The following is a 22,126-nucleotide window of genomic DNA, read 5'->3' as shown; positions in this document are numbered from 1 at the left end:
TCATTTACAACCAACTTGAAGTCAGTCACTTGCAGTAAGCTGATGCTACAGATGCTGGTAAAAGGTAATGAAGGCAGAGTTTAAATTGAAAGGAATGATTCTTTGTAAGTAAAGTTATCAAAATATCAAATATTGTACCATATGCCGATAGAGTGTACTTTATTGGCTCAAAACAGAAATCTGACGTTACTCGATAGTGACTGGCCCGCCATTTTGAAATCTGGGTTGCTATGGCCACTGCCTATCCCATTTAGTTTGCCACAAGAGTAGTTCTGACTTCACTCATCAAGGTTACAAATCAAACTGCATGTGTTGGAATTGAACAAGAAGGGAGCGCACGTGGGAGGTGATGACCTAGTGGTATTACCGCTGGACTTAATCCAGAGACCCTGATAATGTCCTGAGTTCAAGTCCGACAACAGTGGATGATGGAATTTGCAGTCAATTGGATTTAAGACTCTAATGAGGTCCATTAAACCACGATTGTTGTGAAAATCCCTCTTGTCCTTTGCTGGTCTGACGTCCATGTGACTCTCCAGACCTGCAGCAATGTGGTTGACTCTTAACTGACCTCTGGGCAATTAGTGGTAGGGCAGTAAATGCTGGGCCTGGCCAGTGACAGTTACTGACACCCACATCCAGTGAGACACAGCACCCCCTTGCCAACTCCCACTGGAGTCTCACAAGAATTGCAGATTAATCTCCGGAGAAAAGATTGTTCCTAAAATGGGAAAAAAAGAGACAAAGGAGGCTAAATAATGATCGATCATTTGATAAACCTTGCGTATTTTGCATTTAGTTCAGACTGGCATTGGGGTGTAACCATTCTCTCAGGACATAGCTGGTGCAGGAAAAGTCATCATTTATTGCTCATCCGGGAAGCAATTGGTGACAAGTGTGTTTCTTAATAATGGGAATGTCTACTGCAGGCTGGAGTGCTGCTGAGCAGATATGGAAAGAAGTTGACCAAAAGTTGACTTCAAGCCTGGTCCTGCTGGTATGCCTGGCCCACAAGGTCTGGTATTCAGATCTGCTCAAAGTTCCTTGATGTTACAAGCATTTGGTTCCTGTGCCCTGCAGCTGTGGCAGTAGATGAAGGAGTTTAGATTAGATTAGATCAGATTCCCTACAGTGTGGAAACAGGCCCTTCGGCCCAACAAGTCCACACCGACCCTCTGAAGAGCAAACCACCCAGTCCCACCTCCTCCTGGCTAATGCACCTAACACTATGGGCAATTTGAATTGAGGAAGAGGTTAGAGTGGCACAATAGTTAGCACTGCGGCCTCACAGCACCAGGGACCCAGGTTCGATTCTATCCATGGGCGACTGTCTGTGTGGAATTTGTACATCCCCTCCGTGTCTGTGTCTCCCACAATCCAAAGATGTGCAGATTAGGTGGATTGGTAAGTTGCCTTATAGTGTCCCGGGATACAGGTGGGAGTAATTGGAACGGTCTTCAAAAGAGGCAGCAGAAACTCTGTGAGGCCCAACGAGCTCATTTGTATGGTGCCGTCTTACATAAATGTGGAAAAGGCAGAAACCATCTGCACACAGCAAGCTGCCCCAGCATCAACATAACAATGATGGTTTTGGCGATGTCGGTTAAGGGGTAGATATTGGTCAGGACGCTTGAAGATAACTGTAGTCCAAGCTGATTTATTACACCTTGTACATCTACCTGAGGGCAGACAGCTGTGAGTAGCAAGAAAGGGGAGGGCAGTGATGTTTAGGCTCATCTTGTGGCTTAGGGGGTAGCGTCCCTGCGTCTGAATCAGATGCTCCAGGTTTGAGCCCCACTCTGGCACTTGGAAGCCAAGAAAGATGTGTTCATAACATGGAACTAATGAGGTACAATCCCAGAGGTCTTATGAGGAGAGATTGAGCAGTTCAGGCCCGTACACTCTCTCAAGTTCAGAAGAATGAGAGGAGATCTAATTGAGGTATAGAAGATGCTAAAGGGGAGTCGGCAGAGCAGATGTAGAGAATCTCTCCTCATGTGGGACAATCTAGAATGAGAGGTCATCGTTTTAGGATAAGGAAGGGCAGATTTAAAACAGAAATGAGGAATTCCTTCTCTCAAAGGGTCATGAGTCTGTGGAATTCAACAGCCCTCAGGGTTATAGATGTTGAACATCGAATAAATTCAAGGAGGAGCTAGACAGATTTTTGATGACTAATGGGTTAAAGGGTTAGGGAGAGCGGACGGGCAAGTGGAGTGAGGCTGAGATGATCCCAGTGAACAGTGGGACAGTCTGGTGGGGCTGAATGGTCTGCTGTTGCTCCAGACTCTTCCGTCCTTGTGTATCAACCTGCGACAGGCCGTAAGGACAGGGGAATCTCTGAGTTAGTCACACTCAGCAGAGAGTGATGCACCGCTAGCTGCAGCCTCTGGATTCAGGCCAGCAAGCAGCTCCATGAGAAGCAAGACATCAACGTGTGCAGTGTCTGTTTCCTGTGTTTCTAGTTGTCTTCTAACTCGAGAATCCTTTCCTGAATCTTTCCGTCGGGGCAGCTCCTGATATGTCGGAACTACAAAGGGGATGTGGATATGTCGGAGATTGAGCACTTCATTCCGATGTTAACACAGAAGGAAGATGAAGGGGTCGTGTCTCCGCTGCTGACTCGTGGCAAAGTACACTTCCTGTGGATTAAGCACAGCAACCTGTACTGTATCCTTTCACCATCCTGTGGGAAATCCATGCTCGGAATGGCCTGGAGCCATTGGTGAGAATAGACTTACAGGCTCAACAGACAGACTGTTTGTTTGGTTATAGATTAGTCTGTGCTGGAAAGCTCAGTGAGGTGTCCAGGGCTTGTCACTATCATTGTGCTCATTAACTTCATTGTGCTCGCACCCTCCCCCTCCTCCCCCCAACACCTCTATTCCACACACACCCACTCTTTTTCTCTCTCACTCTCTCTTCCCCTCCTCTCTTTCTCACTTCTCCCTAACTAACTCTCTTCCATCCATCCCCCCCCGCCGACTCTTCTTCTCTCCCCTCCCCCAGTCTCTCGCTCCCGCTCCCCTCCCCCAGTCTCTCGCTCCCGCTCCCCTCCCCCAGTCTCTCGCTCCCGCTCCCCTCCCCCAGTCTCTCGCTCCCGCTCCCCTCCCCCAGTCTCTCGCTCCCGCTCCCCTCCCCCAGTCTCTCGCTCCCGCTCCCCTCCCCCAGTCTCTCGCTCCCGCTCCCCTCCCCCAGTCTCTCGCTCCCGCTCCCCTCCCCCAGTCTCTCGCTCCCGCTCCCCTCCCCCAGTCTCTCGCTCCCGCTCCCCTCCCCCAGTCTCTCGCTCCCGCTCCCCTCCCCCAGTCTCTCGCTCCCGCTCCCCTCCCCCAGTCTCTCGCTCCCGCTCCCCTCCCCCAGTCTCTCGCTCCCGCTCCCCTCCCCCAGTCTCTCGCTCCCGCTCCCCTCCCCCAGTCTCTCGCTCCCGCTCCCCTCCCCCAGTCTCTCGCTCCCGCTCCCCTCCCCCAGTCTCTCGCTCCCGCTCCCCTCCCCCAGTCTCTCGCTCCCGCTCCCCTCCCCCAGTCTCTCGCTCCCGCTCCCCTCCCCCAGTCTCTCGCTCCCGCTCCCCTCCCCCAGTCTCTCGCTCCCGCTCCCCTCCCCCAGTCTCTCGCTCCCGCTCCCCTCCCCCAGTCTCTCGCTCCCGCTCCCCTCCCCCAGTCTCTCGCTCCCGCTCCCCTCCCCCAGTCTCTCGCTCCCGCTCCCCTCCCCCAGTCTCTCGCTCCCGCTCCCCTCCCCCAGTCTCTCGCTCCCGCTCCCCTCCCCCAGTCTCTCGCTCCCGCTCCCCTCCCCCAGTCTCTCGCTCCCGCTCCCCTCCCCCAGTCTCTCGCTCCCGCTCCCCTCCCCCAGTCTCTCGCTCCCGCTCCCCTCCCCCAGTCTCTCGCTCCCGCTCCCCTCCCCCAGTCTCTCGCTCCCGCTCCCCTCCCCCAGTCTCTCGCTCCCGCTCCCCTCCCCCAGTCTCTCGCTCCCGCTCCCCTCCCCCAGTCTCTCGCTCCCGCTCCCCTCCCCCAGTCTCTCGCTCCCGCTCCCCTCCCCCAGTCTCTCGCTCCCGCTCCCCTCCCCCAGTCTCTCGCTCCCGCTCCCCTCCCCCAGTCTCTCGCTCCCGCTCCCCTCCCCCAGTCTCTCGCTCCCGCTCCCCTCCCCCAGTCTCTCGCTCCCGCTCCCCTCCCCCAGTCTCTCGCTCCCGCTCCCCTCCCCCAGTCTCTCGCTCCCGCTCCCCTCCCCCAGTCTCTCGCTCCCGCTCCCCTCCCCCAGTCTCTCGCTCCCGCTCCCCTCCCCCAGTCTCTCGCTCCCGCTCCCCTCCCCCAGTCTCTCGCTCCCGCTCCCCTCCCCCAGTCTCTCGCTCCCGCTCCCCTCCCCCAGTCTCTCGCTCCCGCTCCCCTCCCCCAGTCTCTCGCTCCCGCTCCCCTCCCCCAGTCTCTCGCTCCCGCTCCCCTCCCCCAGTCTCTCGCTCCCGCTCCCCTCCCCCAGTCTCTCGCTCCCGCTCCCCTCCCCCAGTCTCTCGCTCCCGCTCCCCTCCCCCAGTCTCTCGCTCCCGCTCCCCTCCCCCAGTCTCTCGCTCCCGCTCCCCTCCCCCAGTCTCTCGCTCCCGCTCCCCTCCCCCAGTCTCTCGCTCCCGCTCCCCTCCCCCAGTCTCTCGCTCCCGCTCCCCTCCCCCAGTCTCTCGCTCCCGCTCCCCTCCCCCAGTCTCTCGCTCCCGCTCCCCTCCCCCAGTCTCTCGCTCCCGCTCCCCTCCCCCAGTCTCTCGCTCCCGCTCCCCTCCCCCAGTCTCTCGCTCCCGCTCCCCTCCCCCAGTCTCTCGCTCCCGCTCCCCTCCCCCAGTCTCTCGCTCCCGCTCCCCTCCCCCAGTCTCTCGCTCCCGCTCCCCTCCCCCAGTCTCTCGCTCCCGCTCCCCTCCCCCAGTCTCTCGCTCCCGCTCCCCTCCCCCAGTCTCTCGCTCCCGCTCCCCTCCCCCAGTCTCTCGCTCCCGCTCCCCTCCCCCAGTCTCTCGCTCCCGCTCCCCTCCCCCAGTCTCTCGCTCCCGCTCCCCTCCCCCAGTCTCTCGCTCCCGCTCCCCTCCCCCAGTCTCTCGCTCCCGCTCCCCTCCCCCAGTCTCTCGCTCCCGCTCCCCTCCCCCAGTCTCTCGCTCCCGCTCCCCTCCCCCAGTCTCTCGCTCCCGCTCCCCTCCCCCAGTCTCTCGCTCCCGCTCCCCTCCCCCAGTCTCTCGCTCCCGCTCCCCTCCCCCAGTCTCTCGCTCCCGCTCCCCTCCCCCAGTCTCTCGCTCCCGCTCCCCTCCCCCAGTCTCTCGCTCCCGCTCCCCTCCCCCAGTCTCTCGCTCCCGCTCCCCTCCCCCAGTCTCTCGCTCCCGCTCCCCTCCCCCAGTCTCTCGCTCCCGCTCCCCTCCCCCAGTCTCTCGCTCCCGCTCCCCTCCCCCAGTCTCTCGCTCCCGCTCCCCTCCCCCAGTCTCTCGCTCCCGCTCCCCTCCCCCAGTCTCTCGCTCCCGCTCCCCTCCCCCAGTCTCTCGCTCCCGCTCCCCTCCCCCAGTCTCTCGCTCCCGCTCCCCTCCCCCAGTCTCTCGCTCCCGCTCCCCTCCCCCAGTCTCTCGCTCCCGCTCCCCTCCCCCAGTCTCTCGCTCCCGCTCCCCTCCCCCAGTCTCTCGCTCCCGCTCCAAGTTCCATTTTCCCTCTTCTCCCCCCACCCAGTTTCACTTTCCCTCTTCTCCCCCTCCTCCAGTTTCACTTTCCCTCTTCTCCCCCTCCTCCAGTTTCACTTTCCCTCTTCTCCCCCTCCTCCAGTTTCACTTTCCCTCTTCTCCCCCTCCTCCAGTTTCACTTTCCCTCTTCTCCCCCTCCTCCAGTTTCACTTTCCCTCTTCTCCCCCTCCTCCAGTTTCACTTTCCCTCTTCTCCCCCTCCTCCAGTTTCACTTTCCCTCTCCCCTCCCCCATCTTTCTTTCCTTCTCCCCTCCCCAGTCTCCCTCTTCCCTCTCTCCTCTCCCCATCTCCCTCGAAGTTTCGAATAAAGCCCTTCACCAGGACGATGAGCATTCCTGACGAAGGGCTTTCACCCGAAAAGTCGATTTTCCTGCTCCTCGGATGCTGCCTGCCCTGCTGTGCTTTTCCAGCATCACTGTAATTTAGACTCTGGTTTCCAGCATCTGCAGTCCTTATTTTTACTTATTTCATTCCCTCTCCCCTCCCCCAGTGTCTCTTTCCCTCTCCTTACACCCCCCAGGCTGATCTGATGTAGCCTTAACTCCACTTTCTTGCCCTGTAACCCATGACTCACATGTCAATCCAAAATCTGTCGCACCTTACCCGGAATATGTCCAAGGATGCAACCTCCACTAACCCTCAGAGTTCCAAAGACCAACTCTGAGGAGAAACATCCTTCCTCATCTCTGTTAGGATTGGGAGATCTCTTTATTTTTAATCAAACCATGCTCCCCTAATTCATGTCTGTGTGGAGTGTGCACATTCTCCCCGTGTCTGCGTGGGTTTCCTCCGGATGCTCCGGTCTCCTCCCACAGTCCAACAGTGTGTAGGTTAGGATGGATTGGCTATGGTCAATTGCCCATAGTGTCCAGGGATATGCAGGCTAGGTGTGTTCATCATGGGAAATGTAGATTTACAGGGATAGGATTGGTCTGGGTGGGATACTGTTTGGAGGGTCGATATGGACTCAATGGCCGATAGGGATTCTATGATTCCTAGTTTTAGATTTCCCCCCAACCCAACCCCATGAGGGGAAACAAATCGCCTACCCTGTGAGGTTCCCCCTCTCAACTTTTGTATGGTACCCTCTCTCATTCCTCTAAACTCCAAACGCTATGGGCCCAACCTCTCTTCATTAGATTACTCCCTCATGCCAGGAATCACCCAAGTGACCCTTCTCTGAACTGCTTCTAATGTAAGTAGGTCTTGCCCTTTAAGTAAAAAGCCCAGAGCCCATGATGAAGCTCTGATGGCATTTTTGTGCCCGACGCCCATCGGAACAGGGATAGGCCATTCAGTCTGTCAACTCAGCTGTGCTGTTCAGTACGACCGTGGCTGATTTGGGCCCCAGTGCACCATCTTTTGACATTCCTGGCCACTTCCTCCACTGGATGGGTTTGTGGAATGGGGCTCCGGCTGAGGGAACGGCAGAGTTTAGCATCAACGCCATCGTCCTTCCCTCTGGAGCTGGATGGTCTGAGTGAGACACCAGAGCCAACCAGCAACCTGCACCCTCTTAAACCAGATCATGGCCATGTGTCAGGAGAGGAGGACATGCAGATCAGTGGGGAGGGTAATGCGGTTTTACGCTGAATACAGCCAAATGTTTTCTTAACCTGGGTGATCAGTGGTTGCAACAACGACAAGAAATGCAAACGCTTCACTCGTCTACGCATTTTTGTACAAAGTCGTCCAGGTAAGAGGACTCTATTTATATTTAAATCATTGGATGAGTGACACTTTGGAGTCTTAGTTTTGCAATGGGTAGAGTCCCTGTCTCTGAGACAGAAGCCCTGGGTTTGAGTCCCCCTCCAGGACATTGGTTAAAATTCACAATATGGCCAAACAAACCAAGTGTTCCAATGCCCACCCCATTAGCAGGCAGAAAGAGCGGGAGAGATTGTCCCATCGCTGTGTACAGCTCTAGGCTGCATCAAAGCACTCTCAGAGCAACCCACTGTCGCTCAGTGAACAGGACACATCACCAGAGACAAATGTTATAACAAAATCGCCAAAACGCTCTCCAAGTGCCCCAGGGTTGCTATGTGAGCACTTAACCGAGGCTGGTCTAAAAACCTGGCAATCGGTCGTCTCGTTGGATCAGAGATGGTGGAATCGGTGGCACCCATGGGCGAGGATCCCCTCAGCTGGCGTAACTACCACCCGTCATTGGGAAATGAGCCACTCTAGGTGATCGGCTGGAGTAGGAGGAGAGGAGTGAACCGACAGGGAGGCTTGCTCCTGAACACAGTGCCTGGACTTCCAATGGCGAGTGTGTAGACATTGGAGGTGATTGTTGGGTCTCTCTCTTTCCCCGTCTCTCCTACCTCCCCCTCCCCCTCCCTCTTACCCCCTCTCCCCCTCCCCTCACTCCCGCCCTCTTCCCTCACTCCCTCCCCCTCTGTCTTCCCCTCCCCTCCCCTCCCCTCTCCTTTCCTCTCTCTAGGTTTTCGGCACCCCTCATTATCAACGTTTCCAAGTGGATCAGATAGCGGAGGGCGTCAAAGAGTGGTCTGGGCTGGGGAGGGGTAAAAGACAGAGTTCCTGGTCTAACAGCATCATACTCACCAACAAGAATCCAGGATGGCACGCTGGGTGCAGTGGTTAGCACTGCTGTGTCACAGCACCAGACACCCAGGTTTGCTTCCACCCTTGGGTGACTGTCTATGGGTTTTCTCTGGGTGCTCCCGTTTCCTCCCAGAGATGTGCAGGTTAGGGATTGGCCATACTAAATTGCTCATAATGTCCAAGGATGTGAAGTCTAGGTGGATCAGCCATTGGAATTGCAGGGATAGTGGGGTAGGAGGTCTGGGTGGATTACTCTTTTTGGAAGGTCAGTGTTGAGCCGAATGGTCTCTTTCCACACTGGAGGGATTCTGTGAATCATGGATTTCAGGTTAAGGTCAGAGCAAACTTTTGTTTTCCTTTCTCTTTCGTCTTCCGACCGGGTTCTGAAATCTCCTCCTTTTGCTTTTATTTAATATCCATTCACAGGATGTTGTTGGCCGGACCCACATTTATTGTCCATTGTTTTTTCACTTGAACCCGTTTCTCCTAAAAGCTCCAAACTGCACTCTCTCCAGGTCTTCACCGAATACTTTAAGGAGCTGGAGGAGGAGAGCATTCGAGACAACTTTGTCATTATCTATGAGCTCCTGGACGAAGTGATGGATTTTGGTTTCCCGCAGACGACAGACAGCAAGATCCTTCAGGAGTGAGTGTGTTTGCAGCTGGTCTCCCTGCTGTGCGCCTGTTCAAGGGCTGAACTATGGGTCGGTCGCTGTGCAGCGATCACTTCTGCGAGGCCTTGTGTAGGCCCTGTACGAATGCACCAGTGTGTCCCCTCCCACTGCCATCACTTGTAAATGCTTCTGGGATACAACAATGTAGGCCTCCTTCTTCCACATGGGAATAAGTCAAGGCCTTTCAGCCCCACCAACCTGTCCCATTATTCAATGCTATCCCCTGGCACACACTGCACATACCTGGATAAGGAAAAAAAAACAATCCACGGCATGGTGCCTCAGTGGTTAGCACTGCTGCCTCACAGCACCAGGGACCCGGGTTCGATTCCAGCCTCAGGCGACTGTCTGTGTGGAGTTTGCATGTTCTCCCCGCATCTGTGTGAGTTTCCTCCAGGTGCTCCGATTTCCTCCCACAGTCCAAAGATGTGCAGGTTAGGGTGGACTGGCTGTGCAAAATTGCCCATAGTGTCCAGGGATGTGTAGGTGAGGGTGGATTGGCCATGCTAAATTAGACAATAGACAATAGACAATAGATGCAGGAGTAGGCCATTCAGCCCTTCGAGCCTGCACCGCCATTCAATATGATCATGGCTGATCATTCCCAATCAGTATCCTGTTCCAGCCTTATCTCCATAACCCTTGACTCCACTATCTTTAAGAGCTCTATCCAACTCTTTCTTAAATGAATCCAGAGACTGGGCCTCCACTGCCCTCCGGGGCAGAGCATTCCACACAGCCACCACTCTCTGGGTGAAGTAGTTTCTCCTCATCTCTGTCCTAAATGGTCTACCCCGTATTTTTAAGTTGTGTCCTCTGGTTCGGTACTCCCCCATCAGCGGAAATATGTTTCCTCCTGCCAGAGTGTCCAATCCTTTCATAATCCTATACGTTTCAATCAGATCCCCTCTCAGTCTTCTAAACTCAAGGGTATACAAGCCCAGTCGCTTCAGTCTTTCAGTGTAAGGTAATCCTGCCATTCCAGGAATTGACCTCGTGAACCTACGCTGCACTCCCTCAATAGCCAGAATGTCTTTCCTCAAATTTGGAGACCAGAACTGTACACAGTACTCCAGGTGTGGTCTCACCAGGGCCCTGTACAGCTGCAGAAGCACCTCTTTGCTTCTATACTCAATCCCTCTTGTTATGAAGGCCAGCATGCTATTAGCCTTCTTCACGACCTGCTGTACCTGCATGCTTGCCTTCATTGCCCCATAGTGCCCAGGGATGTGTCGGCCAGGTGAATTAGTCTGGGTGGGTTACTCTTGGGTGAGTCTGTGTGGACTTGTTGGGCTGAAGGGCCTGTTTCCACAATGTAGGGATTCTGATTCTCTTGTTTTTAAAGTCACTCTAAATTAATAAAGTCCAGAAAATAGGAGTGGGAGTAGGCCATTTGGCCCTTTTGAGCTTGTTCCACCATTCAGTATGGTCAGGGATGATCATTTGACTCGTATTCCTGCTTTGATTTAGCATCAGTTTTGATTCTCAGAAGAAATGTTACCCCATGTCACTCCTGAAAGATCACGTGCTATTTTTGTGGCAATGGCCTCACAAACCCGGCTGGCGATATCTTAGATGTCGGGCCGAGGTGTGACGCGGATCTGTTTGTTAGTGATGATTAAGTCTGTGAGACTTGAAAGGGTTCAGAAAAGATGTACAAGAATGTCGCCAGGGTTGAAGGGTTTGTGCTATAGGGAGAGGCTGAACAGGCTGGGGCTGTTTTCCCTGGAGCGTCGGAGGCTGAGGGGGTGACCTTATAGAGGTTTATAAAATCATGAGGGGCACGGATAGGATAAATAGACAAGGTCTTTTCCCTGGGGGTGGGGGAGTCCAGAACTAGAGGGAATAGGTTTAGGGTGAGAGGGGGAAGATGTAAAAGGGACCTAAGGGGCAACTTTTTCACGCAGAGGGTGGTACGCGTATGGAATGAGCTGCCAGAGGAAGTGGTGGAGGCTGGTACAATTCCAACATTTTAACAGGCATCTGGATGGGTATATGAATAGGAAGGGTTTAGAAGGAGATTGGGCCGGGTGCTGGCAAATGGGACTAGATTAAAGTTTGTGAGAAGATTTCTAGCTCGGGTGCTCGTTGTTGTGGTTCTGTTCGCCGAGCTGGGGATTTGTGTTGCAGATGTTTCGTCCCCTGTCGAGGTGACATCCTCAGTGCTTGGGAGCCTCCTGTGAAGCGCAGAATGCCGGAGGAAAGATCACAGAAGCGCTTCACAGGAGGCTCCCAAGCACTGAGGGTGTCACCTAGACAGGGGACGAAACGTCTGCAACACAAATTCCCAGCTCGGCGAACAGAACCACAACAGGGACTAGATTAGGTTAGGATATCTGGTCGGCATGGATGAGTTGGACTGAAGGGTCCGTTTCCATGCTGTACATCTCTATGACTCTATGTTGCTGTAGAATACGCATTCTGCCCTCTTTCCCCCCCAGCCGTTCCCCACCTATCGCGCCATCCCCTCAAACCCCAGGCAAGGCTTGCACCCAGACCCAATCCCTTCAGGCTCTGAGGCTGAAGGACCCACCTCTCGCTACGGTGGGGCAGATACACAAGCTCCACAACATGGAGGGTTAACTCAGAGCCGAGAGGTACACCACAGCCTTGGGCCCTGTTCCCAGACCGGGAATGGCCAGTGTCTTCCGGCTGGTTTGGGAGAACTCCCCCTTCACTTTTTATTTCTTCTCACATCCATTCGCAGTTGGCGCAGACATGGACCCGCATTTGATGCCTGTCCCTCTCCACCCAGAGAGGTGAGACGCCCCTTTCAACACCAGGAACAGTGTCGGTTATCTCTGCCGGGATGGTGTGATCCCAATCGGGAGAGTGAGATGGGCCAATGTTGTTTTGGTCGCTCCAGTTCCATTTGTTCCTCTCCCTTTGATGAAGATGCCCAGTCACAGTTGGGACATGAGGAAGAGGAGCAGGAGGATTACTGTTTGTCCCTGATGCACCTTTCAGTTGGGGAGGCAATGGCCTCACGGTATTGACACTGGACTGTTAACCCAGATACTGCTCTGGGGACCTGGGTTCAAATCCTACCATGGCATATTATGGAATTTGAACTCAATAAAAAAATCTGGAATTAAACAGCCGAATGACGACCGTGAATCCATTGCTGATTGTCGGAAGAGCCCATCTGATTCATGAATATCCTTGAGGGAAGGAAATCAGCCATCCTTACCTGGTCTGGCCTACATGTGACTCCAGACCCACAGCAATGTGGTTGATCCCTAACCGCCCTCCGGGCAATTAGGGATGGGGCAATAAATTCTGCCCAGCCAGCGACGCCCTCATCCCACAAATAAATAAAAAACTGTGAGGCGCCAAAAGCCTTGTGATTCTTCACCCGATTGGATTAACGTGAAACGACCAGAGTAAAACGTAGTCCCAGGTTTTCGGAACATCCTTTGTAACAGGAATTGGTATCGTAGGTTGGCATTCATTCTCTGCATCACCTCCCTTTGTGTCCTTCACCGACCCCAATTGTCACTATCACCACCAAGATCTCCTTCAGAGACACTGATTCAGCTCTGATCAATAATCCAACATGGTTGAATGCTCCTGACCCATTCCCAGGTTGTATTGCATTCATATCAATTGAGCGGTTGACTGCTCTGTTTGGAGGCCGCGATTTTTGATTGGAAGTGGGCCGAAGGGAAGCTTAGACTGGGTATTCTGGGAGCTGATTTTGGGGACGGTCGCCACTTGAAAGGGGGGGTTGGGGAGGAGTCAAGTTAGGATTCCACACTTTCTCTGCCTTGCTGTGTTCTGATCGGGAGTGAAGGTGAGCTGACTCACAGGAGGGTTGCTCTTGTTTTGATTTGAACAGGTACATCACGCAACAAGGACACAAACTGGAGGTAGCTGCACCACGCCCTCCGGCCACCGTCACTAACGCAGTGTCCTGGAGGTCGGAAGGCATCAAGTACAAGAAGAACGAGGTGTTTATTGACGTCATTGAAGGGGTCAATGTGTTGGTGAGTGTTGCTTTTCATGGGGAATGTTACGACGCAGCAGTGAATCCTTCCGTTAATTAAACCAAACGCCCAGAAAAGCTCATCTCGCCTCATAATCTGTTAAAACGAGTGACAGAGAACTCACCAATTCCACTAGTTAAAGAAAATAACATCAATTTATTATTTTAACTCTAAAGGTGAACATTAAACAACAACTATTCACAACTCTAAGCCCCGGTTTCTCTTCAGTGCTTATTACCTGTCTCCAACTCTATAACAATATGCTGTTCCAATAAGAGGGAGAAATTGAGGACTGCAGGTCAGAGTCAAAAAGTGTGGCACTGGAAAAATACAGCCGGTCGGGCAACATCCGAGGAGCAGGAGGGTCGATGTTTTGAGCATAAGCTCCTCTTCAGGAATCTCCACATACCTTGACATTGTCCTAACTCCCTTAGTCCAGGAACTCCCCACAAATGTTTGATACACCACCCACGCCCTCCACCTCCTCCATGACTTTCGTTTCCCCGGCCCCCAACCCCACCTCTTCACCATGGACATCCAGTCCCTGCACACATTTATTCGCCACGACGAAGGCCTCCAAGCACCCCATTTCTTCCTCTCCCGTCGTCCCCACCAGTATCCTTCCACTGACTGGTCTTCACGCTCAATAATCTCTCCTCTGTTCCAATCACAAATTAAAATTACATCAACTTAATTTCAAAACCATACAGCTGCTGTCATCTTCTGTGACTTCATTCTTCTGGCTGCTGAATTCCCTTGGTCACCAAGTTGGTTTTTACTGTGAGTGTGTTTCAGATGAAAAGGTACCTTTGATAGAGGCTATTTCCTAATTTCTTAGATCTGTCTCGATGGCAGTTGTTCTCGCTCCAATTTTCAAAATGCCCGCATTTTTATACCCCCAACATCAGATCATCTCATTGGTTTGATGTTGACAAAACAATAAATTCAAACTCGATGGGGTTTTAGTATTCTGGGACATAATTTAAACTGGTTGAATTCGAATTGCTGTCAAATCAGCAACCAAAACTCAGGTATCCATTTCACAGCCAAGTGTTACATATTTTCAATTTTCCAGTACATGCTGGGACTGCCATCACATCGTATCGCACGGGTGCTTGCAATCTCTCAGTTCAGAGCACGGTGGTTAGCACTGCTGCCTCACACCGCCAGAGAACCGGGTTTGATTCCAGCATCAGGTGACTGTCTGTGTGCAGTTTGCACATTCTCCCCGTGTCTGCGTGGGTTTCCTCTGGGTGCTCCGGTTTCCTCCCACAATCCAAAGATGTGCAGGTTAGGTGAATTGGCCATGCTAAGATTCAGTATGTGGATGTACCTACTAGAGAAGGTGCAAAACTTGACCTACTCTTGGGGAAATAAGGCAGGGCAGGTGACTGAGGTGTCAGTGGGGGAGCACTTTGGAGCCAGCGACCATAATTCTATTTGTTTTAAAATAGTGATGGAAAAGGATAGACCAGATCTAAAAGTTGAAGTTCTAAATTGGAGAAAGGCCAATTTTGACGGTATTAGGCAAGAACTTTCGAAAGCTGATTGGAGGCAGATGTTTGCAGGTAAAGGGACGGCTGGAAAATGGGAAGCCTTCAGAAATGAGATAACAAGAATCCAAAGAAAATATATTCCTGTCAGGGTGAAAGTGAAGGCTGGTAGGTACAGGGAATGCTGGATAAATAAACCAATTGAGGGTTTGGTTAAGAAAAAGAAGGAAGCATATGTCAGGTACAGACAGGATAGATCGAGTGAATCCTTAGAAGAGTATAAAGAAAGTAGGAGTATACTTAAGAGGGAAATCGGGAGGGCAAAACGGGGACATGAGATAGCTTTGGCAAATAGAATTAAGGAGAATCCAAAGGGTTTTTACAAATATATTAAGGATAAAAGGATACCTAGGGAGAAAATAGGGCTCCTCAAAGACCAGCAAGGCAGCCTTTGTGTAGAGCCACAGGAAATGGGGGTGATATTAAATGAATATTTTGAATCAGTATTTGCTGTGGAAAAGGATATGGAAGATATAGACTGTAGGGAAATAGATGGTGACATCTTGCAAAATGTCCAGATTACAGAGGAGGAAGTGCTGGATGTCTTGAAACAGGTAAAGGTGGATAAATCCCCATGACCTGATCAGGTGTACCCGAGAACTCTGTGGGAAGCTAGAGAAGTGACTGCTGGGCCTCTTGCTGAGATATTTGTATCATCGATAGTCACAGGTGAGGTGCCGGAAGACTGGAGGTTGGCAAACGTGGTGCCACTGTTTAAGAAGGGTGGTAAGGACAAGTCAGGGAACTATAGACCAGTGAGCCTGACCTTGGTGGTGGGCAGGTTGTTGGAGGGAATCCTGAGGGACAGGATGTACATCTATTTGGAAAGGCAAGGACTGATTAAAGATAGTCAACATGGCTTTGTGCATGGGAAATCATGTCTCACAAACGTGATTGAGTTTTTTGAAGAAGTAACAAAGAAGATTGAGGGCAGAGCGGTAGATGTGATCTGTATGGACTTCAGTAAGGCGTTCGACAAGGTTCCCCATGGGAGACTGATTAGCAAGGTTAGATCTCATAGAATACAGGGAGAACTAGCCATTTGCATACAGAACTGGCTCAAAGGTAGAAAGCAGAGGGTGGTGGTGGAGGTTTGTTTTTCAGACTGGAGGCCTGTGACCAGTGGAGTGCCACAAGGATTGGTGCTGGGACCTCTACTTTTTGTCATTTACATAAATGATTTGGATGCGAGCATAAGAGGTACAGTTAGTAAGTTTGCAGATGACACCAAAATTGGAGGTGTAGTGTACAGCAAAGAGGGTTACGTCAGATTACAACAGGATCTTGACCAGATGGGCCAATGGGCTGAGAAGTGGTAGATGGAGTTTAATTCAGATAAATGTGAGGTGCTGCATTTTGGGAAAGCAAATCTTAGCAGGACTTATACACTTAATGGTAGGGTCCTAGGGAGTGTTGTTAAACAAAGACACCTTGGAGTACAGGTTCGTAGCTCCTTGAAAGTGGAGTCGCAGGTAGATAGGATAGTGAAGAAGACGTTTGGTATGCTTTCCTTTATTGGTCAGAGTATTGAGTACAGGAGTTGGGAGGTCATGTTGCAGCTGTACATGACATTGGTTAGGCTACTGTTGGAATATTGCATGCAATTCTGGTCTCCTTCCTATTGGAAAGATGTTATGAAACTTGAAAGGGTTCAGAAAAGATCTACAAGGATGTTGCCAGGGTTGGAGGATCTGAGCTACAGGGAAAGACTGAACAGGCTGGGGCTGTTTTCCGTGGAGTGTCGGAGGCTGTGGGGTGACCTTCTAGAGGTTTACAAAATTATGAGGGGCATGGATAGGATAAATAGACAAAGTCTTTTCCCTGGGGTAGGGGAGTCCAGAACTAGAGGGCATAGGTTTAGGGTGAAAGGGGAAAGATATAAAAGAGACTAACGGGGCAACTTTTTCCACACAGAGGGTAGTACGTGTATGGAATGAGCTGCCAGAGGAAGTGGTGGAGGCTGGTACAATTGCAACATTTAAGAGGCATTTGGATGGTATATGAATAGGAAGGGTTTGGAGGGATATGGGCCGGGTGCTGGCAGGTGGGACTAGGTTGGGTTGGGATGTCTGGTCGGCATGGACGGGTTGGACCGAAGGGTCTGTTTCCATGCTGGACATCTCTATGACTCTGTGACTCACCGTCCAAAGAGAAAACCAGCCAGACCCATTCCCCTACCCTATTATCCTAATGCACCCAACCTACACATCCCTGGGCATTATGGGGCAATTTAGCATGGCCAATTTACCCGAATCTACACATCCCTGAACACGATGGGCAATTTATCATGACAAATCCACCCCATCCTGCACATCTTTCGACCACGAGAGGAAACCCATGCGTTCACAGGGAGAATGTGCAAACTCCACTCAGCTGGTCATCCAAGGTGGGAATTGAACCCAGGTCCCCCAGCGCTGTGAGGTAGCAGTGCTAGCCACCGTACCACCCCTGGAAACGGTTTCTCCCTTTTCACTCCAGCAAAACTCTTTGTGATTTTTGAATGCCTCTATAGAACCGTCTCCTCACTTTCTCTGCTCAACGGGGAACAGCCTCAGTATCTCTGGGTTGCCCACAATTCCCTTGTCTCTATTCCCACTGCAGTAAAACTGCTTGGATTTCCACCCCCCCCCCCGACCACCCTCCCCCCACCTCTCCAAGGCCACGGTATGATGAGATCAGGGCTGAGGCGGGAGGTGAGTGGGACGGAACATTGTAAATCCCACGTGTGGTTTTATATTTCCCGCTCACTCTTCCTCATTATTTGGGCAGGTCAGCGCCAACGGGAACGTTCTGCAGAGTGAGATTGTCGGCAGCGTGAAGCTCCGGGTTTTTCTGTCCGGAATGCCGGAACTCCGGCTGGGGCTGAACGACAAGGTGCTCTTCGAGCTAACAGGACGTAAGTAGCTCATTGGCAGCCGTCCTTGTCAGCTCGGGCAGCTGTCTCATCAGATGAGAGAACCCCAAAGAGCTCTGCCATCAGAAGAAGTGGTTGCTTTGTGTGATGGTCCTTGGTGTCGCGTGCGAAAGAGCATTTGCCTGGAGAAGTGATGAGAATGTGGCTCGTCCCTTTTAATGGTCTGCTTCAGGTCAAATCATCATCAGCATGCGCTCACTCTCCCATCAGAGAGAGATGATTGGTGGTTGAATTGAATCGAATTTATTGTCACAAGGCACAGTGAAAAGCTTTGTCTTGCGAGCAATACAGGCAGATCAGAGTTAAGTCGCATAGATCAGTAAATAATAGGTAAACAGCAGCAAAAACAAAAACACAGGTACAGGGGAATGTTAAGAGTATGTGAGTCCATTCAGTATTCTAACAACAGTGGGGTAGAAACTTACAAAACCGGCTGGTGCGTGTGTTCAGGCTTCTGTACCTTCTCCCCGATGGTAGAGATTGTAGAAAAACATTACCAGGGTGGGATGGATCTTTGAGAATGTTGGCGGCCTTTCCTTGACAGCGGGAATGGTAGATGGATTCTATCGATGGGAGGTTGGCCTTTGTGATTGTCCGGGCCATGTTCACCACCCTCTGTAACCGTCTCCAATCTTGAATGGTACTGTTGCCATATCAGAGTTCACTACATCTCAGCTGAGGGATGTGGTCTCGAGGGCAGGACCTTCATGGTGATCACAGCTCGGATGGGAATTGAACCCACGCTGTTGGCATTGCTCTGTATTGCAAACTAGCCATGCACCCAACTGAACTAACCAGCTTCACCCTAGATCTCAAGATCATTTATAGCCTCCTTTATTCCCTGTCTATCCATTTGAGCAGTTGATTTGTTCCTCCCTCTCCAATTAATTGCAACGCTCACAAGTCCTGATGTAAACAGATCTTGTTTTGTAAACTTCAAATTCTTTGTTGATATGGCTTTTGGTGTATTATTCGAAGATGAGTGTTTCTCCCTGCCCACCCCTCGCACTCACTCTCAACAAAACATATAGTTTCCCCATGTATTGAGCAGCTGAAGGACAAGGGGCAACAGAGGCATTGCATCACGTGCCAACCTGTGCCCACCAAGGGGCACATTGGCTGGAGATGGGCACTGATTCGGTTGGCTGCTGCTTGCCCCGGAGGGCAGCACCTGAGCAGCGCTGTGAAGAGCTGAAGGGACTGGCAAAGCACAAGAAGTTTCGGAGTAAAAATCTCTCGCTGGATTTGAATCACCCGAGGACTGTCGGACAGATTGTAACCACACGAAAGCAGAAGCGGATATGTTTGCCACGGAAGCACGAGATGTGGAAAAGAATACAAGGTTTTCAAAACACCCAAAGGAGGAACGAGTGGTCTGTGGGCTGTAACCAGAAAAACAGGAAGAAGTTGCCAGAGAATAAGGATGGGCTCCATCATGTTCCATGTGGGTGCATTCTGTCTGCACAAATCATTCAGTTGTGCTGATGTGCCACTATCTCTCAATACAACCCAGTCAAATAAGGGAATCACTCATATTTAGTACCCCATCCCTCTAATCTCTGCCCACCCTGAGGTAGTGCATTGTTATATGCACCCTGCTTTTAAGATCATTCATCTCCTAAACTTTGAGCTCCGCTTGTGACACTGCCTGGCAATGAGAGTGCTTGCTTGCTTGCATGCAGACACACAAATCAGTTGGTTTGCTCACTATCTGCATCATAACTTACAATGTGCTCTAATGCTTTAAATAAACTAATCCCTACTGAGTGATTGCTGTGACAGTGCATTCATATGAGGTAGCACTGTGGATTGTAGGTCAGTCCTAGCTGCATCAGTATGACCATTAAATCTATCTTGGTGCATTGTTGCACCTAGCACCCCTGAATTAGGCTTGCAGAGGGATTATAATCTTTCCCTACCTCAGGGCAGTGGCGATTCAATCAGTGAATATATTTGGAGCCAAGACTAGCCTGTTAGAATCTTGGAGCATGAAAGCTAATGGGGATTGGATGTGGAATGAGGTACTGAGGTAGCAGGTCAGCTGGGATAGTCTGAATGCAAGAGGAAGTCAGAGGAGGTCAACTCTACTTGTGCTTTTTATGTTCAATCATTCTCTTTTTCGCTTGTGCTCTCCCACTTGTTCTCCCTCGCACTGTCTCGCTCTCCCTCGCACCGTCTCCCTCTCCCTCACCTCCTCCCTTGCGCTCTCCCTCTTCCCCCTCATGCTCTCGCTCCCTTGCCCTCTTTCCCTCCCTCGCACACTCTCACTCCCTCGCCTCCTCCCTGGTAGTTCCCTCGTGCCTGCCTTCGCACACTCTCTCGCTCCCTTGCCCTCTTTCCCTCCCTCGTGCCCTCCCTCGCACTCTTTCACTCCCTCACCCCCTCCCATGTGCTCTCTTGCTCCCTCGCACCCTCCCTCCCTCTTGTGCTGTCCCACCCCCTTCCTTGCATGCTTGCTTGCATCCGCCCCCCCCCCCCCCCCACCCCTCACCCCCACCCCCCTCTAGCTTTACATCTCTTATCTTTCTTTCTTAAATCATAATTTAGTCGGAAGTGACCTTTTGGGTCCTGCACGCTGCTTCCCGATTCTGCTAATGCTTTTCTCTGTTCCCTGGGTTTAGGAGGCAAGAGTAAATCTGTCGAGATGGAAGATGTGAAGTTCCACCAGTGTGTGAGGCTCTCCCGTTTTGAAAACGACCGGACGATATCCTTCATTCCCCCGGACGGAGATTTTGAACTGATGTCTTATCGACTAAACATCCACGTGAGTGACAAATCCTCTGAATTAAATGTTTTGGTTTGCACTGTGTTCCCTCTGTTTTCTGGAGAAGTGCAGATGATGGAATGGGCCTGGGGGGGTCGGTCAATTGTTCACAAAGAGGAGGGGTACGCTGCACTAGTTCGGTCACTCGCTGAGTAACCCAGAATAATGTTCCTGGGATGTAGATTCAAATCCCACCAGGGTAGAGGGTCATCTTCAATTCAGTTAGAAAGTGGACTGACCACTGATTTGTTATGAAAACACATCTGGTTCACTGATACCGTAATGGAAAGGAAATCGGCTGTCCTTACCTGGTCTGACCTTTACGTAACTCCTGACTCTCAGCAATGGGAGTTGGGAAGCCATGTTGAGGTTGTACAGGACATTGGTGAGGCCTCTTCTGGATCACTGTGTCCACTTCCTGTCACCCAGTTACAGGAAGGACATTGTTAAGCTGGAGAGGGTTCAGAAGAGATTTACCAGGATGTTGCTGGGCATGGAGGGTTTGAGTTATAAGGACAGCCTGGGACTTTTCGCTGGAGTGTAGAAGATTGAGGGGTGACCTTATAGAGGTTTGTAAAATCATGAGGGGTATAGATAAGGTGAATGGCAGGTATCTTTTCCCTCGGGTGGGAGATTTCAAGACTAAGGGGCATGTTTTTAAGGTGAGTGGGGAAAGATTTTTTTAAAAAGGCCATTTCTTTAGCACAGAAAATGGTTCACTTGTAGAATGAGCTTCCAGAGGAAGTGGTGGATGTGGGGACAATTAGAATTGTTAAAAGACACTTGGATAAGTACATGAATAGGAAAGGTTTGGAGAGAGATCTGGACCAGGAGCAGGCAGGTGGGACTAGTCTAGTTTGGGACTATGGTCAGCGTGGACTGGAAGGGTCTGTTTCCGTGCTCTAGGACTCTGTGTTCTTTGCTGCTCTTGGAATTTTTTGATTCCTTACCAGGCTGGTGTTCATTGCCCATTCCCAACTGCCCAGAGAGTTGAGAGGCAACCACATTGCTGTGGGTCTGGGGTCACATATGGGCCAGATTAGGTAACAATGGCTGATTTCCTTCCCTGAAGGGCATTATTGAGCGTTAGTCCTGCACAACCTCAACATGACGTCCCATCTCCTATTGTCCCAGATCTGAGCAATGAAGGCAAGCATGCTGAATGCCTTCTTAACCACTCTGACTCAAATTTCAAAGAACTGTATGCCTGAACCCCGAGGTCTCCCTGTTCTATAACACTGCCCAAGACTCTATCATTAATTGTACAAATCCTGTACATGTTTGCTTTACCAAAATGCATCACCTCACATTTATCCAAACTGAACTCCACCTGCCACTCCTCGGCCCATTGACCCAATTGATAAAGATCTCTTTTTAATTTTAGATGACCATTTCTGAAAACTGAGTATCTGGATTCATAGTCTGGGCAGCACAGTGATTAGCACTGCTGCCTCTCAGCGCCAGGGACCCGGGTTCAATTCCAGCCTCGGGCAACTGTCTGTGTGGAGTTTGCACATTCTCCCCGTGTCTGCATGTGTTAACTCGGAGTGCTCTGGTTTCCTCCCACAGTCCAAAGATGTGCAGGTTAGGATGGATTGGCCATGCTAAATTGCCTATATTGTTCAGGGATGTATAGGTTAGGGTGGATTGGCTGTGTTAAATTGCTCAGTGTTCAGGGATGTGTGGGTTAGGGGCATTAGTCAGGAGTAAATGTAGAGTTGTAGGGAAATGGGTCTGGGTGGGATACTCTTCGGAGGGTTGTTGTGGACTTGTTGGGCCCTAGGGTCTGTTACTGTACTATAGGGATTCTATGAATAATACTACTCAGCAATCACCTCCTCTTACATGGCTGAACAAGCAGTTTAGTTCAGGGATGGACAGAATTCCAGGGACATATCCATCCCATCAACGAATGAAAAGGAAACCAATGCCATAACAACGCAGGGCACTTTTCTAGAACCTTCCTGAGGCTGGCTAT

General features: G+C 51.4%; 1 protein-coding gene across 3 annotated transcripts in view; it reads left to right on the top strand.

Moving 5' to 3' along the window:
- The window catches only part of LOC140468047 (AP-1 complex subunit mu-1-like), a 46,280-nt gene that overhangs the window by 6,815 nt on the left and 17,339 nt on the right, over positions 1–22,126 (top strand). For all 3 annotated transcript variants that reach the window (XM_072564219.1, XM_072564220.1, XM_072564221.1), the window contains exons 2-7: positions 2,514–2,670; positions 7,318–7,385; positions 8,773–8,903; positions 12,770–12,917; positions 17,240–17,366; positions 20,006–20,148. In XM_072564219.1, the coding sequence (XP_072420320.1) occupies positions 2,514–2,670; positions 7,318–7,385; positions 8,773–8,903; positions 12,770–12,917; positions 17,240–17,366; positions 20,006–20,148 (774 nt within the window). The remainder of the gene's footprint in view (positions 1–2,513; positions 2,671–7,317; positions 7,386–8,772; positions 8,904–12,769; positions 12,918–17,239; positions 17,367–20,005; positions 20,149–22,126) is intronic.

The sequence above is a fragment of the Chiloscyllium punctatum genome, chromosome 46 (assembly GCF_047496795.1).
Source record: "Chiloscyllium punctatum isolate Juve2018m chromosome 46, sChiPun1.3, whole genome shotgun sequence".
NCBI classification, from domain to species: Eukaryota; Metazoa; Chordata; class Chondrichthyes; order Orectolobiformes; family Hemiscylliidae; genus Chiloscyllium; species Chiloscyllium punctatum.
The sequence above is the reverse complement of the archived record's forward strand: the minus strand, read 5'-3'. Positions and strand labels throughout refer to the sequence as shown.